General features: G+C 49.2%; 1 protein-coding gene across 12 annotated transcripts in view; it reads left to right on the top strand.

Annotated features, from left to right (window-relative positions):
- NINL (ninein like) overlaps positions 1-25,400 on the top strand; it is a 143,222-nt gene that overhangs the window by 100,169 nt on the left and 17,653 nt on the right. For 11 of the 12 annotated variants that reach the window (XM_058563377.1, XM_058563367.1, XM_058563370.1 and 8 more), the window contains 7 exons: positions 517-646; positions 3,531-3,640; positions 4,615-4,943; positions 15,803-15,907; positions 17,191-17,260; positions 22,855-23,010; positions 23,721-23,831. In XM_058563377.1, coding sequence (XP_058419360.1) covers positions 517-646; positions 3,531-3,640; positions 4,615-4,943; positions 15,803-15,907; positions 17,191-17,260; positions 22,855-23,010; positions 23,721-23,831 — 1,011 coding nt within the window. Of the gene's footprint in view, positions 1-516; positions 647-3,530; positions 3,641-4,614; positions 4,944-15,802; positions 15,908-16,249; positions 16,414-17,190; positions 17,261-22,854; positions 23,011-23,720; positions 23,832-25,400 lie in introns of those variants that run through there. The other variant, XM_058563378.1, reaches the window with a different exon arrangement.

Below are 25,400 nucleotides of genomic sequence, written 5' to 3'. Positions count from 1 at the left end.
TGTGTGGCCTTTGCTGTGCAGCACGTGGTCTCCTGTCTGGCAGTTAAGAGCTGCAGAGCCTTTTGCAGATTCCATGGCAGCTGAGGAGGGAATCCAGGTCACGTCTCAGGACACATCCCAGGAGATTGCTGCCTCACAGCACATCGCAGCATCACTGCTTTTAAACAAAAATCCTGTAGCTTCAGATGTTGATGATTCTCTATATTTTCTATCTTTCTCCTCAATTTCCACTCCACTCTTTTTTCTGAGCTCCTCCTGTGTAGCCTGTCATGGAAGGTGGTACAGGGCATGAGAGGGTCAAGAAATGACCCAGCTCTTGTTTCGCTCGCCCTGTAGTTTGGAACCTAGAATGCAGTGTAAGTGTCATGCACTCTAAGTCAGGCCCTGACGCCTGTCTGCCCAGCAGCAGGCTTAGCTCAGAGGAGGCACTCCCTGGGCAGCCCTGTCTCTGTGCCACGCTGTTCCTCAGGCCAAGTGGCTGCGTGGCTGGAGGAGGCGTCTGGCTCTGTCCCCCAGGACCTGCAGGACCACAATGACGAGCTGCAGGCTGCACTGGAAGGCCTGCAGGCACGGCTGCCCCCGAGTCGGCACAGCCAGCTCCAGACACTGCCAGATGGACAGCTGCTCCCTGGTCATGGCCCAGCAGGTAGGATCCTGGTCCTGGGAGGTGGCAGGTCATGCTCCTGCTGGGTGGTGGGGGTGGGGCTGGTGGTGATGGGTGTCCACCTGTGCCCGCTGCCTGGGTTTTCCCTGAGTCCAGGAGCTCGGCAGCAGGTGGGCCAGCTGCACAGCGCATCTGGGCTCAGCTGGGCCTCCAGGTTGTTATGAGCCCCTCAGACCACCACGTGTGAGAGAAAGGCCTGGTAACCCAAGACCAAGGGTTTACCCAACACGCAGAGCTTCAAGGGAGGTAGAGGAGGGTGAAGGTTTCACCATTTGGGTAGAAATGGTGACAGTTATGATGGCCTTGCTGTGACCTCAGGGCAGGCCTGTCCAGGTGACACTCCTCTGTTGTGGGGAGGATCCAGGGAGAGGCCCCAGGGTGAGCGTTCGGCATGAGCTGGACACACATATGACACAGATGGTCATCTAGAGAAGGGAGGAGAGGGGAGGCTGGGGGTGAGCAGGGATGGTCTCCCAGCCCTGCTCGCAGTGCAAGGTCTGGCCTAGGCTGGTCTCGGGTCTGCCAGCTCTTACGAAGGAAAGGTGCTAAATTGTGTGAAATGCGTCAGGGACTCCTGGTATTCATACAGGCCTCGTGGGGACCAAAGCTGAGAGGGCCTGACGTCTATTGCTCCACATGGGTGATGTGGAAGACGTTACTCTCCGGGTCAGAGGTCGGTAGGGCCATGGCACTGGGAAGAGTCCCCCCCACACACACCTACACACAGAGCTGATGCTGAAGGGGTAACCCAAGAAAGACCAGGGCTTTGTGCTTCCTAACTCAGCCCGTGGGGTTTGGATGAACTCCAAGTGCTGAGAGGCCCGGGGGCCCCATGTTTGTGTTCTTGGCTCCTTCTATAGACCAGAGTGGAGGCTTCAGATGTCACAGCTGTCCTTGAGGTTTCTGTGGTCCTTTTGGAGGACAGGGTGGGTTTGGCTGGTTGCTGCCCCTCCTGGCAGTTGTGCAGGGCAGGCCCCATGCCGGTTCACGTGATGGCACGTGGCTCCATGCCCACTGCTGCTGGCGAAGGGACTGTGGGGACCACCAGGACTGCCCCAGCCCCAGCAGCACAACTGCCTCCGTGGATCACACATCGCAGCAGCCGCAGTCCCTCCGAGAACATCTTGCTCCCATCTGTAACCCTGAGAGCACTTAGAGTTCCCATATTGTCCTAAAGTTATTTACTTGCTAAAACAGAAGAAAGTTAATACCTGAGAGAGCCAGCATGGGAACCCCGCAAGGGAACTGATCAGGTTTTCTGTGCGTGTGGGCCCAGCTTCCTTGGCCCCTAAAGGAACCCCATCACGGCAGCTTCTTCAGTGGACTCTGATGCTCCTGAGACCCACAGCACTGACTGCCCTCAGCTGGGAGGTGTTGGGGTGCAGCTGGCACATCGGATGTTTCCAAATTCCCAGATGAGGTGCACAGCTGGCCACAGGGAAGGGGTGATTGTTACCTCTCTTTGTCCCTGGAGGAGCCTGAGCTATACAGAGTGTGTGACCCTTGTCAAGAGCCACTGACTCATCGCCCAGGGAGCGGCGGAGCTGAGGTTCTGTGCCCTGGTTGCCCTTCTCGAGAAGGCCTTGGGCTATGGCACTGGAAGGTAGCCCAAAGCTTCGTGTTGTCACTGATAAAACCAAAGAAATCTTTTCTCTTCCCCTCTGCCCCCTTCCTCTGACTGCAGAGGTTCCGTCTACCCCTTCAAAGGACGAGGAGTATGTCTGCCACCAGAGGGGACAGTCACAACAGCAGGGTTGTGGTGGAGGGCTGTGTGATTGTGTCTGCCGAGCTATCAGGGAGCTGTGGCTCGAGTCCACTGGAGCCACTCCTGAAGGGCCAGCCCCAGGTGGCAGCTTCCAGTTGCCAGGGCAATGGGATGCTTTCTTTCCAGAGGTGCCTGTCCTGAGTTCTCTTGGCCCTGATGTCCCTGAGTCTTCACTTCTCATGGAAAATAATTTGGGAAATGGAAGGAGATGATGAGAGTTAGAGGATGTGTCTTTTCCCCTCACTTTCCTGGTCCCTGGACCAGCACAGATGAAACCTTAGCAGTGGCCATAACCCACATTCTGAGTCAACCCTTTGGCATGCCCCCCCCACCACACACACATTGGGACTTCCTGGCACCCAGGAGGGCTGGCAGTGCTTGTGGGTCCACAGGCGCCATGTTGACACAAGCCGCCGACACGTCTGATGTCATCCGTGAGGAGAATCTTCTGGAACAAGGGGTTGCTCATGTCCCCCTCCCTGTGATCTGCCAGAGCCTTCACTCCACAAGTATTTAGTATGCCTGACTTATTTGTTGAGACCCTGCATTATTTGTAGGATGTAATAACCAGTCATAGAGGGCCTCTGAGAAAATGAAGAAATAAGCCTCCTGCCTGCCTCATGGTAAAATGCTGACGGCCCGAGAGGTTGCTCTGTGCTGCAGGTCACACTTGTCGCTCAGTCTTCCCAGTTCCTCCATGCACCTGGCATCGTCAGGGAACAGAATTTAGGTGCAATAAATATGCTGTGTATGACATCTTTTAGGGAATTAAAGGGCCTGACAATTCTTGCAGGGAGCCTCCTAGTTATATCTATGAGTAATCTTTGTTATGGCAAAGACTCGAAATGCTGATTTCTAAAGAGCTCCAACTTTGAGAACATGCCATACAGACCATTCAGGGAAACCTGCGAGGGTCACCCCTTCCTGCCCCCCTGCATTCCTCTTGCAGAAGGTGCCTATGGAGGTTGTGCTTTGTTGGAAGGGTGGTGGGGGAAAGCTGGGATGAACCCTCAATGCATCCAAATGTCAGACTGGAAGGTTGGGAACAGACCCCGTGGTGTCCTCTGTGGGAGGTAACCAGAAACGTCCTCTTGTTTGCAGGCATCGTCTCCTTGGTGGGTGATTCCACTGCAGTGAGTCTACAGACGGAGCTCCGGGTGGAGCAGGTGAAGGAACATTACCAAGATCTCAAGACCCAGCTGGAGACCAAGGTCAGGGGGACGGGAGCTTCCTGCTGCACGCTGGAAAGCTTCTCTCAGCTGTGCTGATGTTTCCTCGTGCCCACGTCTGCCCTAGTATCCTCTGCCTGCTCAGGGGAGGGAAGTTTGTAGGAAAGTGTAAATAAAATTGACATTCTGCCTCAAGCCCTCTTTGGAAGGAGGCAAAACATAAGGAATAACTAATAATGGGAAGGCAACGGGGTTAGCAACGGGGTTATGCATATCCAGAGTGTCACAAGGGTCGCCCTGAGGCCAGACTTCCCTGCTCACCCAGCTGTTAGGGAATCACAGCTCCTGGCTTTGTTCTAAGCTGAAATGATCGGGGGATTTGCCTCTGGTTGGGTACTCTATGTCTTCATGGCCAGAACCACCCTGGCAGAATCCGTCTTGGATGAACATGTCTCCTGCTTTGTTATTAGATTGTGATGGGTTTTGTTAAGGGACAGTGTCCACGACTTGTTAGGTATCAGATTCCTCAGAGTGAGTGGCAGTGTAGTGGGGCCGCCTCCATCTCTTGGCTGTGCCTGTGGGCTCCGCAGATGCATTAGCTGGAAGCTCCTGCTGTCACCTTGCCCGCTGGGGCCTCCAGGCTGTTCAGAGCCACCTGCTGGTCTCCTGAAGGCTCCCCAGTTCTCTCAGTGTTGTCGTACCCTCTGCCTTCCTCATGCTGTCTGGCCAGGCCCTGGCCCAGTTGGGCTGCAGCTTCCTTTCCCCACCTGCTGGACCTGCCTCCCAGGGCTGTTGGAAAGTTAGTGTGGGTAACAAGCGCAAGGCTACCCTGGGCCCTTGGGAGCCTAGGGTGTCATTAGTGTGGCTGGCCCTTTCACGGGCCCTTGCACCTCGTTAGATTGAGCCACGCACTATTTGGATGTCTCGCCTGGCAGCCTTGTGTTTCTGCATTGTATTGTCAGGTAAGTCATTTTGGGGACCCTCCTGATTGACGTTGCTCGTGTTTCTCTTCTCAGGTAAATGACTGTGAAAGGGAAATTGAGATGATGAAAAGGGACTTTGCAAAGGAGAGAAAGGAGGTGGAGCAGGCTTTCAGGCTGGAGGTCAGTGTGCTGGAGGAGCAGAAAGCAGACCTGGAGACACTCCACGTGGAGTCTCAGGAGGCCATCCGAGCCCTGCAGGACCAGCTGCAGACTGTGGCCCATGGCCTGGAGCTGGAGAGGCTGGAGATGGAACAGCACTACGCACAGGCGCGCTCTGGCCTGGCCCGGCAGCTGGCACAGGAGAAGGACCAGCTGGAGGTGGCGCTGCGCCAGAGGCATCAGAATGAGCTGCAGCACCTCAGGTCCGGGCGCCAGTCCTTCTGCGATTTCACGTCTAGGGTTTCTTACCAAGAACCAAAATTTGAAATCGAATTTAGGCAAACTGCTCAGAATCACAATACCTGTGAGCTGGGTGGTTTTTCTCCGGGCACATGAGCAAGTCCCGAAAGAGCAGGTCATCATATGAGAATTTTTACTTTTAGTTAAAAGTATGTATTCATTAGAGCTTAGGCTGTGAAGCAGTTTGCTTTGTAGATTTTTAACTCTGTTTTTTACCTTCTTCTTCAGACTTGCCTAGTAGCAAAGGGCAATATGTTCTTCATCTTTTAATGTCTCATTCTGATTTTCTAGGACACCTGTCCTAGTACATGGGGAGATGGATGAAAGGTCTAAAAGCCCTAAAACAATGGGAAAGACAATTAATTTGGGTTAGCGAGGTGCTTAAAAAGGCTAAAATGTATGAGCAAAGGAGAGAAAAGACTTATTTGGAAAACCAGAATATAGTATATTGTGTCCAAGTATCATGAATTAACATGAGAAGTACCCACGTGCCCATTCTTTGTCGGCTCTGACTTAGTAAGTAACTAGTTATGGCAGGCACAGCGTTGGTCAGCCAGCCCCTCCCTGTCCCGTAGGGAGTCTTGGACCTTCCCCAGCTCAGGAGAGGATGGGCGCACCCAGCACATGGTGGCCCAGGGCTGAGCGGACAGCTCACAGCTGAGGGCCCCACCACACACCTCACAGAGGGGCGCCGTGTTGGGGCTGGTTGGGTTCCAGTGTTGGAGCCGAGTGGACGTGGTCACCACACTGATAGCAGCGACGTCAAGCAACCTCCATTTTGAGGTCATGCCCTCTGACCCAGGTGAGGTAGGCTCTCCTCTTCCTTGGCTCAAGGATTGAGGGCAGCCTGAGCACATGGGATGTGCTGAGAAAGAACCAGACCTCCCTCCACTCCAGATGACACCGACGGAGCGGCCCTAGGCCCTCAGGGACTCACGGGAACTTACTGTCACTCTCCTAGAGGGTAGATAAAAAGTTGTTTTTAAGTCATATGCTTCCCCTGAGCTTTAAGTTATTTTCTCTTAAACCCAAGAGCTGTGTGATGAGGGACTTGACCAAAGCACCCTTCAGACCCCCACAAGGCAGCAGAGGGGCAGGGTAGCCCCTCTTGCTCACCTGAGCCATCTTGTCTGGAAGAGCTGTCCTTGCTGCTCATGGTTCCTGCTCAGCCTGGAGGTAGAGCCGCATCCGGCCATGTTTCCCTTGCTCAGGCCAGCACTGGCCAGGAGCAGAGGACACGCCCATCCCAGCCCTAGTGCTCATCCAGCCCTCAGCTTGGCTGCGACTCCATTCTCCTGGGGCTGCTACAGCCCCAGTCCCAGCAGCTTATGAGATTTTCAAGGACAGTTTTGACTATGGGTGAGTTTCACCCGTCTCACTGAAACTTGAGTCCAATGCTGTCCTTAGAACTTTCTGCAAAGAATCACATGCCCTGTGTCTGCTCTATCCATTATGGCAGCCGCCAGCCATGTATGGCTGCTGAGCACTGGACATGTGGCCTGTGTGACTAAGGGATTGAATTTTAATTCTGTTTAATTTTAATCAACTTACATTTAATAGTCACACATGCACGTGGCTTCTGTGTTGGCTTCTGTGTGTAGAACCCAACCCCACTGAGGGCAGATCTTCCAGCAGGCTCTCTAAGGAGGGTCCCAGGGTGTGGATGGAGGCCCAGGATGCATGGGCGTGAGAGGATGAGCAGCAGATGGAGAGGAGTTCTGCCTTGGACTAAGACAGCCTGTGCGGCCCTCTGACCTGAGGGAAGATCTGGGGTTAGAGCCACGGCCCATGGTGCCTGGGATGCATTCTCTTTCTGTAGGAAAGAGGTAGAAGTTGAGCTGAACCAAAAGCTCTCATGGATGGAAGCCCAGCAAGCCACCTGCTGTGAGAAGTTGTCACTGCAGCACCAGCAGGAGCAGGAAGAGATGCTACAGCAGTGCCTGCTGCGCGTGAGGGAGGTGACGGAGCAGCTCAGCCTGGAGAGGGAGCGCAGGGAGGAGAGGGAAAGGGAGGTCCTCACACGCTGTGGAAGGCAGCAGCTGCAGGATTTGATGAGCCAAGAGCAGGCGCAGCTTCGCAAGTCATTTGCCCTCAAGAAGGAGAAGTTAGAACTTGCCTGTAGGAAGCAAGTGGAAAGGCTTGCCCAGGAAGTAGAGATGCTGTGGGCCCTCTTGAAGGATGGACCAGTAGTAACAGGTGGTGAGCAGGAGGGTACAGGTGGCTCCATGCTCCTCTGTGCAGGCAGGAGGGGATGGCCACCGCCCAAGGTGGAACCGGGAGAGGGGCCTGGCCATGGGCAAGCCAGGTGCAGGAAGGCCAGGCCAGCACTCTTGCCGTGTAGACACCAGGCAGAGCCCAGCCTCAGTCTCTGCTCTGGTATCCAGAGGGCCGTCTGAGAGGCTCGGCCACAGAGAGAATGGTCAGGGAATGCTCAATGCCAAGGAGGTGGTTTCTGCTGCCACAGAGAGGTCACACGTACACCCATTTGGGGTGGATGGGGCAGCGGCTGTGGAGGAACCGGTGCCTCCTGCCTGTGGCCCAGCTGGCCTGAGCCAGCCTGAAGCCTGGGAGCTTCTCTTGGGAACGGAAGGAGGTGCCTTGCTGGCTCAGCCCCACATGGTGGGCAGTGGGGAGACCAAGAAGCAGCAGGCCATTCTCGAGCCAGCTGGGAACCTGAGTGGGGAGCCGGCCCCTGCAGGGAGCCAGGGGCAGGCTTCGGAGGAGGAGGCCCAGTGCGGCGAGAAGACCCTGGAGTAGGGGCTGCAGTACAGCGGGGACGAGGCCTCCAGGAGGGGCGCTGCATTTGCCCACCCTGGGCTTGCTGGCCCCCAGGTGGCCAGGCAGGAATGGCTCGAAGTCCTTGGGGAGGAAGAGGCCAAAACAGCCCTGGAGAGAGAGAATGACATCAAAACCAAATTTCTGCAGCTGGAAGATGTCATCCGGGCTCTTGAGAAAGCAGATTCAAGAGAGAACAACAGGTGTGGTTTCTAACCTGTTCTTAGAATGCCGAGCTGAACCCTGTAATCTCTCTCCCTACTGGCCCCACCATGGCATGCGCCTCTCCAGCCAACCAGCTCGCAGCCGCTGACGGGACTGGTTCTGTACCCCTTGTGCCTGCACAGAGGTCATAAGCCCAGCCCTAGACCCCAGGCATCCCACAGGTCACCAGCTGCTCAGCAGGGGGGGCGAGGGGGCAGAGGCAGGCCTTTCTGGGCAGCTCAGCTGGCTCTGGTGTCCCCTGCCTTTGTCCTTAGGAAATTCTTGCTGGTCTCATGAGGACAAGGACAGACTGTGCTTGGAGACCCCACTTCAGCCCTGGGACATCTGAGCCCTCTTCCTGCTGCCTTGGAGCAGGACCCACTGCTGCACCCCACCAGGGCGTGTGCCAGGCCCTGTCCTCGAATTGCACGTCCCTGTGTGGTTGGAGTGTCCACATGAAGGGTCCCTCTGCCGCCGTGTTCTGGGAGGCCTGAGCACCACCTGGGAGTACCCAGGGAGCTGCAGCTGACTCCTTCAAGGGAAACCTCGAGGTGGGGAGGCAGCCTAGAGATGTCAGTCTGTAGGCAAGGCACAGGGAGTGTCCAGGTATGCAGCCAGGCTGTCCTGCTCCTCAGGCTCCCCTGGGGGACTCAGGGTGGCACACGCTCAGAATCCCGGAGTTCTAGAAGGGATTTTTCAGATGCTGCAGAGTTGGCTGTGGGTGTTTCTCTCCTGGCTCCTTGGGAGACAGAGGGCTGCCCTGGGAGATGTTACAGGCACTTATGTGGCCAGGCATGGCTGTGTGACGTGGTCAGTGCCCTGCTTGCAGTATCATTTGGTCCCGTTAACCCTGACACAGCACACCTGCAAGGTGCCCACTTCCTGCAGAAACAGAGGCTCCACAAGGTCCTGTGTCACTCGTGCAAGTTGGTGACACTGGCTCACAGCAGACGTGGGTCTGTCACAGAGCATGGTTACAGGTGTGTGGTGAAACTTGTATTCCAGCTTAGGCGCCAGCACCTGCTAGCTGGGTGACTATGGGAAAATTGCTTCATTGAAAAAAAAAGATTATGTGGGATTTATGATGACTCAAAGGGAATAAATGTCAAGGTACCACCCAGCTTAAGAAAGAAAGTATTAGCATAGCTGGAAGCTCCAGGCACCTCCCCAGGCCTCCTTGCTCCTCCTGGAGGCGCCTGTCCTGAAGGGGCTGTTCAGTGCTGTCTGGACTTTGCTTTATGCCCCTGCCTCTTATGTGATTGTTCCCGAATGACGTGGAACCTTGTTAGTGGTGGTCTGATTTCTAAATTTTCTCATCCATGTAGTGGAGATGGTGCCGTGCCTCAAAAGGGGTGTGGTGAGCACAAGATGAAGGTGTGAACGTGTGCTTACAATCTCACTGCTCAGTGTAAGCCTCCCACAAACAAACTGGTCTCTGGCCAGCAGACACACCGTGGGGACCTGCTCTGTGCGGGAGTCCACGGCAGGCTCCAGGCGCACAGGGTCCTCAGGTACAGAAGCAGCCCAGCACTAGAATGCCACTCTGCTGTCCCTCCTGGATGCTTCCCAGTGGACAGACAGGTGTGCCCACACCTGTGCCATCCAGATCCTTCACTCCAGCCCCTAGTTGTTTGCTGCACACCGACCTGAGTCCTGGAAGGCTGCCCTTGTCCTCTGTCTGCTCCTCCTGACCCGCTGCACTCCCCGGCCTGTTGGCCCCACCACTAAAGTCACAGTTCAAGTCTCAGCAGGGTCTTCCCTCGTTTGACGGTGTTCATTGGGCACCTTCTCTGTGCCAGCACAGCTCGGGATTGCAGCAGCGAGCAAAACAGCTGTGTGGAGCGTTCAGCCCCGATGGGGAGGCGCCACGCCTCGTGCTCATCTCAGTGTTAGCAAGAAATGTGCTACCACGTTTTAAGGATGAGGACTCTTAAAGGCCATGCCACTCAAACCATGTACATTTTCCAGGGATACATACAAGTGTGGTGAAAGCCTAAGGGAATATATAGAAATGATCAACCCAAATTGAAGCTGCTGGTTTCCTGGGAGGGCAGGGGGGTTCAGGTCAGTTTGGGCCGTCTGGGAAGGCCATGTGGTGCAGTGACCTTGAGGCTGCGCAGCCCCCATCAGGCGAAGGTGGCCGAGTGTGCCCAGATTAGAGGAATCTGGGGAATGAGACAGGCAGTGCAGAGGGGAAGGTGGATGCGAACTGGCTGTCATGGGAATGGGGAGGGTTTTCCAAGAGCAAGCTGCCCAAGGCCTGACCAGGGCAACTTTGACAAGTAGCTTACGGGGTGCCAGGAAGACTGGCTGCCACGGGAAGAGCAGATCGCAGGGGCTGTGGGGTGGATGTGTGGAAGGCAGTGGGGAGATGGGTGGAGGGTGGTGGGATGGACAAGAGGAGGCGGGGGGGAGGTGGCTACTGCAGCTGTCCAGGCAAGAGGTGATGGTGGCTGGGGTGAGAGTGAGGGCCACAGAGGTGCCAGAAGTTGACTGGCATGAGTTTGAAGGCTGCTTTGACAAGGGTTACAGGTGGATGGGATATGGGCAGGGAGGTTGGAAGTGGGGAGCAGAGGACTCCCCAGAAATGCCACTTCCCATGCAGGGAGAAGATGGGGAATTCATTTACACCTGAGGAGCCTGTGGTAATGTTCCCTGCTGAGAATGACATAGAGGGAGAGACAGGGAAGGAGGAGCCCCTAGAGGAAGGGAAAACTGAGGTGTCTTTCAGGGAAGGTTGCTGTAAGGAGGGAGGAGCCAGTGAGAGGCCAGTTCCCCCGAGACCTGCAGCCTGAAGGAGTCTACTGGACTCAGCAACATGCAGGCACCCCGGAGCCCACCAGCATCCCCTACCCCAAGCTGGACCTAAGTCCCCGGCTCCCACTCTTTGAGAGTAGGTCTGCCACCAGCACCAGCCGGTGGGCCAGCCAACACTCCCAGCGTGTTGCCCTCGTGGCCACTTATAGATGAACGCGTGGGACTGCCTCCCCAAACCCATAACAGCCGCAAGACTCCAGGCTGGGCAAAGGTCAGACCTGCGGGATCTTGGAAGCCATGGTGAGGATTTGGGCCTTTTTCGTAAAAGAAAGCACAGACCAGAGAGTGACAGAGTGGATTTGGATTGTGAAAGAGTCTCTACCAGCAGTTTATTTATTTTTATTTTTTGATGAGAAAGATTTGCCCTGAGCTAACATCTGTGCCAGTCTTCCTCTATTTTGTCTGTGGGTCGCTGCCACAGCATGGCTGACGAGTGGTGTAGGTCTATGCCTGGGAACCAAACCCGGGCCGCCTAAGCGGAGTGCGCCAAACTCAACCACTAAGCCACAGGGCCGGCCCCTCTGCCAGCAAGTTGGAGAACAGCACGAATGGTCTGAATATCCATATGGCCTCGTCCACGGTGACCTTTGCCATCTTCTTGCTCTACACACACACATACGCCCCTTCCTTTTCTTTTTCTGAGTCATTTGAGGTAATTGCAGACATGGTGACACTTATTATGAAAGAACAATGATATTCTTCCACATTCCCACAATATCATTATCACACATGCGAAATTTAACAGGAATACAATGCTGTTTTTTTAATTTGTACCCCACATTCAGATTTCCCAATTGTTTCACTATGTTTTTTATAGATTGTTCACCCACCCCAGGGCCAGTCCAGGATCGTGCTATGTATTTAGTTATGATATTTCTTTAATATCCTTTAATCTAAGTGTATCAGTCTTTAATTAGTTAATTTTTTTGTTAATGGACATTAACTTTTAATATATATAACATAGGGGCCAGCCCCAGTGGCCTAGTGGTTAAGTGCGCACACTCCGCTTCGGAATCCTGAGGTTTGCAGGTTCAGATCCTGGGTGCGCACCAACGCACCACTTGTCAAGCCATGTTTTGGCAGCGTCCCATATAAAGTAGAGGAAGATGGGCATGGATGTTAGCCCAGGGCCAATGTTACTCAGAAAAAAGAGGAAGATTGGCATCGGATGTTAGCTCAGGGCTGATCTTCCTCACACACACACACACACACACACACACACACAAAATATATATATATATACGCATAACATAAAATTGATAATTTTAACCATTTTGAAGTGTGTAAGTAGCATTAAACATTCAGTGTTGTGCAACCATCATCACATCCACCTCCAAAACTTTCATCATCCCCAGGATTTTGGGGGTTGATGTTAATTCTTTAAATGTTTGATAGAGTTCACCAGGAAGCTGTCTGCTCCTGGGCTTTTCTTGGTTGTGAGGTGTTTGCTTCCTGGTTCAATCTCCTTACTAGTTATAGGTCTGTTAAGATTTTCTGTTTCTTCACGAGTCAGTTTTGGTAGGACGTTGACATTTTTGAAGAATCAAGACCAGGCGTTTTGCAGAAGATCCTCAATTTGGATGCCTGATTTTTCCCATGATTAGCTTTCTTCTTGTATCTCATGCCTTCTTTATAGGACTATTTTCTTTTTAGTGTATAGCCTTTAGAAATTCCTTTAGTGAAACTCTCTTTGGAGTAAATTCTTTAGTGTTTGTTTATCTGAAAAAATCTCAAATTTTCCTCCATTTCTGAAAGATAGTATTCCTAGGAACACACATCTATGTTAGCAGTTACGGGCTGTCCTCTGCCCTTTGAACATACTCACTATCTTCCAGATTCCACTGTTGACATTGAGTAGTTACTGTAATTGTTTTCCTTCATGTGTGCATTAGTTTCCAATTGCTGCTGTAACAAATTACTACGAATTTAGTGGCTTAAAACAAAACAAGTTTAGGATTTTATAGTTTTGGAGCTTAGAAGTCTGAAATGAGTTTGACTGGACTGAAATCAGGATGTTGGCCAGGTGGCCTTCCTTTCTGGTGGCTGTGTAGGAGAGCCTCTTTTCTTGCCTTTTCCAGCTTTTCTCGGCTACTCCTCTCCTTGGTTCATGGCCCCCTTCCATCTTTAAGGCCGGCAGTGGCTGCTCGGTCCTCCTTACATCACATCACTCTGACACAGACTCTTGTGCTGCTCTCTTCCACATTTAAGGACCCTTGTGATTACATTGGGCCCACCTGGATAATAAGGACACTCTCTCCATCCAAGGTCAGCTAATTAGCAACCTTAATTTCCTTTGCTACATTAATTCCCCTTTGCCATGCAATGTAACATATTCACAGGTTCTGGGGACTAGCACATGGACATCTTTCAGAGACCATTATTCTGCCTCCCATAGTAGGTCATCTATCTTTTGTGGTTTTTCTTTGGTGTGTTTAGCTGTATATTTCTGTTTAACTTTTTATTGAAGTGCTATATACACAAGAAAAATACACATACATGTACAATTAGAAGAATTTTCAACAAATTGAACACATCTGTGTTACCAGCATCCAGAACAAGAACTAGAACTCCCCAAAGTCCCCCAGGAGTGACCACCATCCTTCTAACAACACTGATTGATTTTGCCAGTTTTTGTACTTTATATAAAGGAATCACACAATGTGTACTCTTTTGTGTCTGGCTTTCTTGGCTTAACGAATGTTTGTGAGATTCATCTATATTGTTGCTTATAGCTATAGTTCATCCATTTGCCTTGCTGTGGAGTATTCCATTGTGCGACTATACCACAGTTTATTCATTATTTTGTTGATGGGCATTTGAGTAGTTTTTACTTATTGATTATCACAGATAGTACTGCTAAGAAAGTTCCTGGATGGAATTGTTGGGTTATAGGGAATAGGTGTGGTTTTCCTTTTACTTATCCTACTTAGAAAATATCATGCCTATTGAATGTATAGATTTGTGTCTTATGACAAACTCTCAGCCATTATTCTTAAAATCTTGTCTCCTTATTATCCTCTCCAATTAGAGGTATGATGTTAGATCGTTTCATTTCCATTTCTCAATTTTTCTTTCATATCTTCCATCTTCTTTTCTCTGTCTGTCACATTCTGGGTACTTTTCTGATATCTTTGTTCCAGGTCAGTAATTCTTTCTTCAGCTGTGTCTCATCTGCTGTTTAACTCATTCAGTGGTTTTTTATTTTGACACAGACTTTTTTTTCCCAAAAATTGTATTTGGCCCTGTCTGATCACTTTTGATAGTTTCTTGTTAATTTTTTTATTTCCACCTTTTATTTATGTAAACATTTCACAATATTTATCTTCAGTTTGTGTCTGATAATTCCAATATCTGAGGGTCATACAGAATCTAATTGTGTTGTTTTTGCTTCTGCTGACTCTCCTGTGGCTTTTCTTCATGTTTGTTTTGGTGATCTTTGATTGTGAGCTCTTGTTTTCTTGATGGTAATTTCTGGGACTCGTGGGAGCGGTAGTAGAGGTTACTTTCTGCAGAAAGGATGTGTATTTCTTTTTCAGAGAATTGAGGGCCTGCTAATCTGGGACCACTTTAACCTCCTTCCAGGGCACTGCCTTAGAGCAGGTGTCCACAGTGCAGTTTCTCCATGCTGCTGATGGCAGTGTTGACATGGGCATTGGCCTCAGGGTAACCCCATCTTTGTGTTGCTTAATGCCCACAGCTTTGGTTTCAGCTTCCAGAGTTTTGTTTTGTTTGGGGGCCCTATGTGGTTTGCATTACCTTCTGTGAGGGCAACCGCACATTGTATATGATCAGCATCACACAGGCTCTAGTTGTTTGGTGAGTGTGGGGGATGGGGTGGGGCAACCATCAGCTTGTCTGAGGACCAGGAAGCTGGAAGTAAAACACCCCCTCACACACAGCTGACTTGACTCAATTTGTTTCCCATCCTGGAGCCAGAGTGACAGTTTCAAACCACAGACCTTGTTTGTTTCACTCCCCTGCTTGAAGCCCTTTGTTGCTTTTAAAATTCCAACGACCTCTATTTCTTTATTTTTCTCTTTAGATCCTTATGAGATAAAATGAAGTCATACTTATGCTTATGAAGGAGATACTTTATGCTTGATATTATAAGCACAATACATAAAATAAACATGATGAGATCATACGGCTTTGAGTATTTTTAGATTGAAAAAATTAGAAGCTAATAGCAGATGGAGACCTTATTGGGGGGAATAAATGTCAGCCAGACCAACATGTATTAAGAATAAATTCTCTGGGCAACAAGTGTGGGTTTGAAACTGCCTCACATATGATCTTTATTGGTAAGTTGCTTGTTTGTTGTATATCGATGCTGTTGCCTGAGCAGAGACTTGCTGAGAGTCGTCAGAAAGCAGAGGCGGCTCCAGGCGGACTAGGTGCACGTAGTAGCAGTTCATACTGGCTTTTTCCCATTGGAGGGTACACCTTGCATCAGGTCTCTCCACATAAATTGACGTGGGCATCTTCCCAGGTTTCTCCTCCTAGTGCGGACCTCAGAGTGTAGGATGGGGTGGGGGCTCTCACCAAAGAGGAGAATGCAGCCATGTGTTTTGGTGTTCTGAGTCCTTGTGTTTCTTAGCTCCATGTTGGAGTCCACTGGTGGGGGTGAATATCCTTTGTAGTAACCTGAGGACTCATTTTGTGTTGGTACCAACCATGGGCACACACATATTTCAGTTAGAGGTTATAAGACACAGGAACACGTCAGCGGTGAACACAAAGTAAACAGAACCAAGGTGCTGGATACATTACTGAGTTATTGATGGTGTGACTTTTAGAAGCTGAGAAAGCTTTGTTTTCTGAAGCTTGTCTCTTGGGAGATGCAAACCATAGCGTGTTAACCCTGGATAGAGGAAAAGGAAAAGGAGGAATGTGCCCTGTGCTGTCACCTAGGGAGGGGAAAGGTAGACTGTAGGATCGCCATGACTTCCAACTGCAAGACGAGACTTGGGGGCTATGGAGGGCAGCCAGCTCAGGAGTTCCCACTCTTCTTCAATTTTTCACGCAGAATTGAGTTGGAGAGGCTTTCTGAAGAGAACACATTGTTGAAAAATGAGCGGGGAACGATGCAGCAAGAGCTTGAAGCTGCAGAAAAGACAAATGATGCACAGAGGTAAGGGCCCTGTCTCCGTGGTTCCACCCAGATCTTGCACCTACGATAACGTTTTGCTCTTTGTAGAATGAGCTGTAAAGGTATTGCTATAGAAAGTGGGCAGCGTTCACAGATCAACCCCACATCCCATGGGTGAGCCATGCTGACCTCTGACCAGCCTTGATAGGCATGGGAGGGCTCCTTCCAGATGTTGGCAGCCACCTTCATTCCTGAGCTCCTTGGTGCCAGAAGTAAGAGGTCAAGAGTGTGCATGCTGCAGCGTGGTCAGCACCGCAGCAAGCAGCTCCAGCACAGGCCTGCTTATCTCTGAAGTCGACAGGCAAGTGCTTCTCACCCCTACAGAAATACTTCACATCACGCCAAGTGGAGGGGCAGCAAGTGTTTCTGTAGTGGTAAGAGGTGCTCCTGGGGCCTTCCTGGTTAAGTAGAATCTGTTTATGGCCTAATCATCGTGTCAGCTGTGCTTTTCTCCGAAGGTTGTTTCTAATCTATGATTTCAGTGAGTCAGAGTCATGGGTGTGGGGTGGGAATGGGGAGGGGCAGGGACCTGAGCACAAGGGAGACATGAGAGGGGCTGGGGTATGCCCATCCGTGAGAGCCAGAGGGAGGGGGCAGGGACCTGAGCGTGAGGCAGGAGACTGTGTGTGGTAGAGGAGGGCAAGGAATACCTCTCAGTGGATTTCTGCTGTCACTACTTTAGCCGTATCCAAGGACAGTTTGTTTGGCCTTTTTCTTTCAACTGTGAAGTTTAAGATGAGCTCAGCTCTAAAATGCTGATAATCTGGTGCTGATTTGATAGAATTGCCATGGCGATTACAGTATGGAATCCAAAGCAGGCAGTCAACAAGTGATTGCTATTACATTACAGCATTTCTGAAATCTAGGTTTTTTTCTCTTTGGAAACCATTTTTTGCGTAAGTTTGACAACAGTGTCCCCTTTGACAGCAGACCTCAGTGGATGTGAGGCTGTTTTGGTCTTTATGCTGCTGGGTGTAAACAGTTGCGTGTTTTGCTGAGGAAACATTAATGTGTGTGATTGAGGAGTGTCACAGAGGATGTGTGTTCTTATGATACTGGCAGTGTTACTCTTGTTCCGAGGGTTGGGATCCGGATTGGACCACCATCGTCAGTAGCAGCAATAGTGTAGAACAGTAGCAGTGGTGGCTGTAGTGAACCAGGAGCAGGTGTACAAATCCAAGCCACTGTGGTTGCAATGGGCGACGACTGGGAAAGAAAGAAGCTAGTTGGTCAGAGTGACATTGTTAATTTTGCTTCTTCAACAGGAAGGAAATTGAGGCTTTAAAGAGAGACAAAGAAAAGGCCTGCTCTGAAATGGAAGCGCTCAGCACACAGGTCGAGTATTGACACCGGGTGTGAAACTCCTGCCACCCTCCTTTTTTCATTATTCTGAAATAATTTCAAACTTAAAAAAAGGAAGTACAGAACTTTTTCCTGAAAGATTTGAGAGTGAGTTGCCTACTCATCACACCCCTCAAATCAGTGTGGGTAGAGCCTGCCGTCTGAGCCTCCTACCCCGTCCAGAACCGTGTGTGGCATTAGTCTCCTTTGGTGGGTCTGTCCTTGGTTTTTAGGACCTCAGCACTTTTGAAGATGACAGGCAGTTATTTTGTAGGAAGTCCCTCAGTTTGGTTTGTCTAATGTTTCCTTGTGATTAGATTTACATTATGCATCTTTGGCAGGAATATCCCAAAAGGGATGCTGTGTTCTCATTTCATCCTGTCCCAGGGTGCGATGATTTGTCCCATTACTGTGATGGTAACTTGGATTCTTGGTTAGGTGGTGTTGGCAATGCTTCTCCACAGTGAAATTACTTTTCCCTTTGTAATTAGTGAGTATTTTATGGATAGATACTTTGATGCTATGTAAATATCCTGTTCTTCATCAAATGCTCACTCACTTTTGTAGCATCTTTTGTGTCTTGGTGGAATCAACTATTACTATGATAATAGCCAAATGGTGACTAATTCCACCATTCCTTTTTATTTATTAATTGCTATTCTAGTATAAGGAAGGCTTTCTCTTCTCCCCATTCATTTATTCATTTACATCATATTACTATCCTAGATTCCTGTTTTATTCAATGGGTTATATGTTAACATCAGTATTTATTTTAATGCTCACATTGTCCCAGATTTGCCCAATGAGAGCCCCTTCAAGGTGGTTTCTGGGTCTTTTGGACAGGTCCTGATCATTCTTTCAGCACATCCTTACACTCTGGTACCCCAAGGTGTTCCAGGTTCATCTAATACTTCCCCTGCGCCAGCCCTGGAATCAGCCATTTGTCCAAGAAGCCCTTCGTTACTTTTAGTATATAATGCTGTTTAGAGACCAAGATCTGGGCACTAGATGTGCTCATTGCTCCTGGGCTTTCCTGCTTCCAGGAGCAATTAGTGGATAGAGCTAGGGAATAAATGTGTTTATACACATACATACAATCACATGCACATGGTTTCAAGTGTGTTTATTTATACATCCCTCTATATTGAAAACAGTGAATTCAGACCCATATTTGCAGTTCCTGCCCAACATCACCAGGATAATTCTAGTTTTCTCCCTTTCCATATTTGTAATTCGTACCTCTAACAGTGAGAAATCTGATTTCCATCATCTTCAATGTATTTATTTATTATTTGATCAAGTTCCCTTGACCCCATGCATAAATGCCCTTCTCACTCTGTTTCAGTGCTGACCACCACATTGGTCCTCCCTTTGCTACCATACACAGAAACCTGTGCTTGGTCTCATTTACTGGCTTTTGGACTAAATTATTGAGGAGGAAGCACACAAGCTGTGATGTGTCATCTTTGTGTTTTTTCAATTGGAATTATTATTGATAATTGCAGACTTATATGTGGTTGTAAGAAATATCTTATAGAGAAATCCCTTATATGCTTTGCCCAGTTTCCCCCAATGGTAACATTTTACAGAACTATAGTATAATACCTATATTAGTTTGCTAGGGCTGCCATAACAAAATACCACAGACTGAGTGGCTTAAGCAACAGAAATTTATTTCCTCATAGTTGTCAAGGTTAGAAGTCTGAGATCAAGGTGTCAGCAGGGTTGATTCCATTCTGAGACCTCTCTGCTTGGCTTGAAGGAGCCTCCTTCTCCTTGAAGTTCCAGGTTCTCTTCCTGTCTCAGGCTTCAGCCATCTGCTCCTGGGAAGCTGTGATTCTCTCTGCCTCTCTCTCCAGTTTTCAGGGTGTTGGTTTGCCCTGTGACCTCAGTTCTCTAATGGAGCTAAGAGGAGTTGTTGATTTTCAGCTTGTTCAGCCTTTTTCTTGTTGGTAGGATGGGGGCGATGGCTTGGAAGCTCTTCACATGCCAGACCAGAAACCCGAATAGTATCATGTTTTTAATTTGGATTTCTGCATGTTCACCATTAGGACTCAGAAATACAGTTGAATTCTCGTGTCTTGATCTTGCATCCTGCCACCTTGCTAAACTCACTCACAGGAGTGGTTTTTTTTGCCTTCTGCTTCTCAAACCCCGGCTCTGTTCCAAGATAAGTCCCTACAGCTCTTCTCTCCTGGCACTGCCTCTTCCCACGCAGGGCTGATGAGAGCGGGGTCTGCCCTGGAGAGTGCCTCAGACCACTGGCGGGCGGCTGGCACGTCTTGGCTCCCAAGTTTGGTTGTTCGTTTCTGTGTAACTACGTGGTGGCCTTGCTTGGGCTTTCTCTATCAGGAGGAAAATTCATAGATTGATTTAAGGTGAAAACTTCAGACTCTGCATTTGCCTGAGGACCAGCTTCTTGTGTAATTGACCTGTCTGGGGCTTCCCTGGACCCAGAATGGCCGCCTCACTTCTCCCCTTCCTGGCTTATCTCTAGGACACATTTGGAAATGGATTATAGGTATCCATTTGTTTTCTTTCCCCCAGCTTTTTATTATGAAAAACTTGAAACACACAAAAGTTGAAACAGTACACACTGTTCACCCACATACCACAACCCTAATTTGATCGTTGTTAACATTGCAGTTTGTGCTTTTGTTATCTGTTTATATTTGTCTCTTTATTTCTGTGTGTGTGTGTGTGTGTGTGTGTGTGTGTGTGTGTTCTGAACCATTTGAAAGTAAGTTACAGGTATAATAATATTCTGCTCCTAAATATTTCAGTTTGCATCTCCTGAACATTAGGACACCTTCTGCCTAACCACTGTACCGCTACACACCTAAGAAACTTCACCATAATTACCTAAGGATTTCTCCACTTATTCAAAAATGTTTTATATAGTAAATTTTGTGGAAATTCAGTTGAGGCTGACCCATTATTTGAGCTATCAATGCTGTTCCAGATTTACTGGCGTAAAACAGTCACTTTGTTGTGCTCACGGAGCCTATGGTCAGGGATTCAGACAGGGCACAGCAGACGGCCTGTCTCTGCTCCTCAGCATCAGGGCCTTGGCTGGGAAGACTGGACAGCTGGGGTGACTGAGATGGCTGGGGCCGGAATCATCTAGGGGATCCTTTCTGTGGGGCTAGGCTCCTAGAGGGAGTGCTGAGGGAGGCATCAGACAGCAAGTGTTCCAGGGGCACCCAGTGGAAGCTGCAAGGCTTCTGGCCCACCTCAGAAATCACTCCGTATCACCCCCACCAGCACCCTGCAGAGCCCCAGGGAGGGGATGTAGGCTCCTCTTGGTGGGCAAATGTCTAGGTCACACTGCAGAAGGTGATGTGGGATGGGAGATGCTGTTGAGGACATCTTTAGACATCTTTAGAAAATACAGCCTGCTGCAATATCTTCAGCTTTTTTAATCTAGAACACCTGTTTCTCCCCCACGACGCTGACTTTTTGAAGAGACCTGGCAGTTGTCTCATAGGTCATCCCACATTCTGAATCTGTTCAGCTGTTTCCTGATTCATTCAATGTGGTCCTCTGTCCCTTGTTTTTCTTATAAACTGGAAATTAGGCCGAAAGGCTTGATCAGATTCAGAGTAAACACATTTAGCACAAATATCCATTTGTCTTAAGATGGGCCCAGGAGATAGCTACTAGCATCTCATATGGTCTCCTGCAATAAAACCCAGATGAATGCAAGTTAGAAATTAAAGAGGCGATCGATGCGAACACCAAGAGGCAGATGGCACCTCACCCCTCTGACGTGATGCCCTGAGGAGGACACAGCGGCACCTGAGCTGTGCTCTGGCTGCACTGAGTCACCTGAGTCTAATCACAGGGAACCCTGAAATGAGGAACTATGAGAGAGGAGTGAGGGGGACCGCATCTGTCACAACATCAGTGTCATAAAAGACAGGGGCTGTGGATAGATTCCACATTCACAGAGGCCAAAACGACCTGACGGGTGAAGACATTACCTGGTCAGGGGCCAGGGGTCGCTCCAGAGGCCAGCATGGGGTAGTTGACGAAACTGGACCACGGGTCTTGCATCGAGGTTCACGTCCTGAAGCCAGAACTGCGTGGCAGCCATGTGAGCAGACACCCCTTCTTAGGAAACACGCTGCGGGGCTGTTGCCCAGAAACCTCCGCACGCGTGTGTGCATGTGTGCATGCACGGAGAACACCCACGCAACGTGGGCGGGAAGCACCGTCAGCCAGGGAGCCTGGGGAAAGGGTGCAGGGGTGAGCTCTGTAATAGCCTTGCAGCTGTTCTGTGAGTTTGAAACTATACCCAAACAAAGACTTTAAATCGGAAAGATGAATAGAAGAAAATCAACTAGTGTGTTGATCCCAGGAGTTGAAGGAAGATTCCATTTTTGGCTGTTAATGAAAACAAGGCTGTTCTCAGAGGACAAGCTGAATGTGTATCAGTATTGAACAACAATTCTGATTTTCACAGTAAAGTGTAATAAACACAAGAGAGCTCTATCCCAGACATAACTGCCGTGAGCGTATGATTTGGCAGAAACACCTCTTTACCCACAGTTCTGAGGTTCCAGGGAAAGGACAAGATGACAATTAATTTACAGGGAAGAAAACGAGAAATCATCATGAGAAAAATGTATAGACAGCTAAGCTGGAATAACCCAAGTTAAAACAACTTCAAGGTCCGTTATGTGCTTATCTAACCCTCAGAAACAGAAAAGTGAAATGGTTGTTAGCACAGTCCTGGCCGGGGGGGGGGGGGGTGCAGCGCTGGCAGTGCTGGGGCCAGGTCAGGGACGCCCCTCTGACGACACCTGAGGCTGCGTACCCTCGGCCTTGACAACTGACTGCTGTGGAAAAAAGCAAATTAGCAAAAATGTGGTTTATAGGAAGATGTTCTTGATAAACAGTTGAAAATAACTGGAATTTCCATGGTGAAAGACTGTAGAGCCAACTTTCTAGTCGCTGTTTCGACTCCCAGTGCATTTGCTCATCTGTCCAGTGAGCATTGTTGGGCGTCCACCATCTGCTGGCTTGTGGCTGCTGAGAAAAAGCAAAATAAACAATTTATTCAACACCTACCGCTTGCTGAAAACTATGTTTGTGTGTTTAATGACAAAGGTCCCAGGAGATTTTCATATAACTCGTATGAATTTCAGAGGAAATTCATATAACTCAAGTTTAATTAGGGTATTTTCCTTCAAATTGCTTAAAATGTTAGAAATATCCGTGGAAGAAATGAGAAAAACATGAAGGGTCTTCAGAACAGTGATTCAGATTTTGTGGCATCTAACCACCTCTGGCAGTCCAGATGGGTCTCATTTCTTCTAGGGGTCAGAGCAGGGTTCCTCGTCCTCGGGACTATGGCCATTTGGGGCTGGCTCACTCCGCAGTGGAGGATGCTGAGCGCCTCACCCACTAGTTGCCAGTAGCAGTCCCTCCCCTGGGTGTGGTAACCAAAAGCGTCTCAAGACATTGCCAGATGGCCCATGGGGAACAAAAGCGTCCCTGGTTGGGAACCACTGGAATGATCTGAATTGAGCTGTTGGTTTAAAAAAATAACCTTTTCATCTGTGTTTTAACCTTTTTTGCTCTAGAGTCAGAAATGCAAGGATGAACTGTCCCAGCTCAACCAGAGGGTCCTTCAGCTAGGAGAGGAGGCCTCTACCCATCAGGCCCAAAATGAGAATTGCATCACCATTCAGCTTTTAACACAGAGACTGGAGGAGAGTGGCCGCCGGGAGAGGCTGCAGGTGAGTGGCCAGTGGAGGAGAGAAAGCCTAGAACAGGTCATGAGCAGCCCTAAAACACCTGGAGGTGGCACCACCCTGCAGGTAAAGCGAGGGACTTAACAAACGTGCCCTGGAAAATATGCAGACTTCAGCAGCTTTTGCAAATCCCTGATTTCTAGAAAAAGTTGCAGAAAGGGATTAAATCATGATGTAGGAAAGTAAACTGGTATGACCTCTCCGGAGGACTGTTTGGCAAAGTATATATCAAGAGCCTCAAGAATGTCAGTAGACTCTGACTTCCTAATTCTCCTTAGGAGACTTGTACCTGAGCACTGTGGAGAGACGTAGCTGGAAGCATTTTAATTGCTGTGGTATTTATAATAGCTAAACAGAATTCGAATCAGCTTGAATCATCAACAATACTGAATGAGTCAATGAATTATGGTGCAGCCATTAACAGTCATGTTTCCAAATAACACCTAATGTCACGGGCGATGCCCAAGGTGACATGAGGAGGAAAGCAGCACCTACGGGCCATGCCCGTCTGCCCGACAGAAACGTGGGTGTGCAGAGGAGCGGCTCACAGATCACTCAGTGCCAGGTGTGGTCCTCAGGCTGCTGGGATTGTGGGTGATGTCAATTTTGTAATTTTTGCTTTTCTATAATTTTCTGCATTAAACATGTTTCACACTGCTAAGATATTTCTTGTGAAATTGATTTTTTAAAAACAGGATCACCAAATCCAAAAACTTGAAGTTGAACTTGACCATGTGAATCAAGAATGTCAGAGCCTGACACTGTTGCAGTCACAGCTGAGAGAGACCCTTGAAAGTCAAGACCAGGTGGGTGTGCCTGACAGCTGGAGCTGGGTCCCAGCTGGAGGAGAGTCAACGCAGTTTAGCCTGACAGAGCCTTGCTGGACTAGTCTGGCCCAGAGAGGTTATTGGGGTGGCCTGAGGTCACACAGCTAGTCAGGCACTTACCAGGCTCAGGACTAAAGTTGAGCCTAGTCCAGGGTTGGGTTGGTGTTGAGCAAGCCATGTGCAGAGCCGTGCCTCAGTTTACTTATGAGGGAAGGAGGACAGTGAGCAGTGCCTTTGGGTGTGCCCTCAACAGAACAGAAGAGCCAAAGGAAAGTGTTGCGGTGGCCTCTGTGGAGGGGAAGTGGTGTCAGATCCAAGGCAGCAGGGTCAAGGCCCCAGGGGCAGAGTAGTCCCTGTGCTTAACAAGCTCTGTGCCCCCGTCTTATACAGCAGACCTCAGAGATATTGTGGGTTCAGTTCCAGACCACCACAATACAGCAAATACCACAATAAAGCGAGTCACACGAATCTTTTGGTTTCCCAGTGCATATAAAAGTTATGTTTACACTATACTGTAGTCTATTAAGTGTGCAATAGTATTATATCTAAAAAAACAATGTACGTACCTTAATTAAAAAATACTTTATTGCCAAAAAATGCTAACCTTCATCTAAGCTTTCAGTGAGTCGTAATCTTTTGCTGGTGGAGGGTCTTGCCTCCATGTTGATGGCTGCTGACTGATCAGGGTGGTGATGCTGAAGGTCGAGTGGCTGTGACATTTTCTTAAAATAAGACAGCAGTGAAGTTAGCCACATCAATTGACTCTTCCTTTCTTGAACGATTTCTCTGTAGACTGTGATGCTGTTTGATAGCTTTTTACCCACGGTAAACTTCTTTCAAAATTGGAGTCAATCTTCTCAAACCCTGCCGCTGTGTTATCAACTAAGTTTATGTAATATTCTAAATCGTTTGTTGTCATTTCAACAACCTTCACAGCATCTTCACCAGGAGTAGATTCCATCTCAAGAAACCACTTTCTCGGGGCCGGCCCGGTGGCGCAAGCGGTTAAGTGCGCGCGCTCCGCTGCGGCGGCCCGGGCTTCGCTGGTTCGGATCCCGGGCGCGCACCGACGCACTGCTTGGTAAGCCATGCTGTGGCGGCGTCCCATATAAAGTGGAGGAAGATAGGCACAGATGTTAGCCCAGGGCCGTCTTCCTCAGCAAAAAAAGAGGAGGATTGGCGGATGTTAGCTCAGGGCTGATCTCCTCACAAAAAAAAAAAAAAAAAAAAAAGAAACCACTTTCTCTGTTCATCCATAAGAAGCAACTCCTCATCCGTTAAAGTTTGATCATGAGATTGCAGCACTTCAGTCACATCTTCAGGCTCCACTTCTAACTCTAGTTCTCTTGCTATTTCCACCACATCTGCCGCAACTTCCTCCACTGAAGTCTTGAACCCCTCAAAGTCATCCATGAGAGTTGGAGTCAACTTCTTCCAAACTCCTGTTAATTTTGATATTTTGACCTCTTCTCACGAATCACAAATATTCTTAATGGCACCTAGAATAGTGAATCCTTTCCAGAGATTTTCAAGTTAACTTTGCTCAGA

Source organism: Diceros bicornis, chromosome 19, assembly GCF_020826845.1.
Source record: "Diceros bicornis minor isolate mBicDic1 chromosome 19, mDicBic1.mat.cur, whole genome shotgun sequence".
NCBI lineage: Eukaryota > Metazoa > Chordata > Mammalia > Perissodactyla > Rhinocerotidae > Diceros > Diceros bicornis.
The sequence above is the reverse complement of the archived record's forward strand: the minus strand, read 5'-3'. Positions and strand labels throughout refer to the sequence as shown.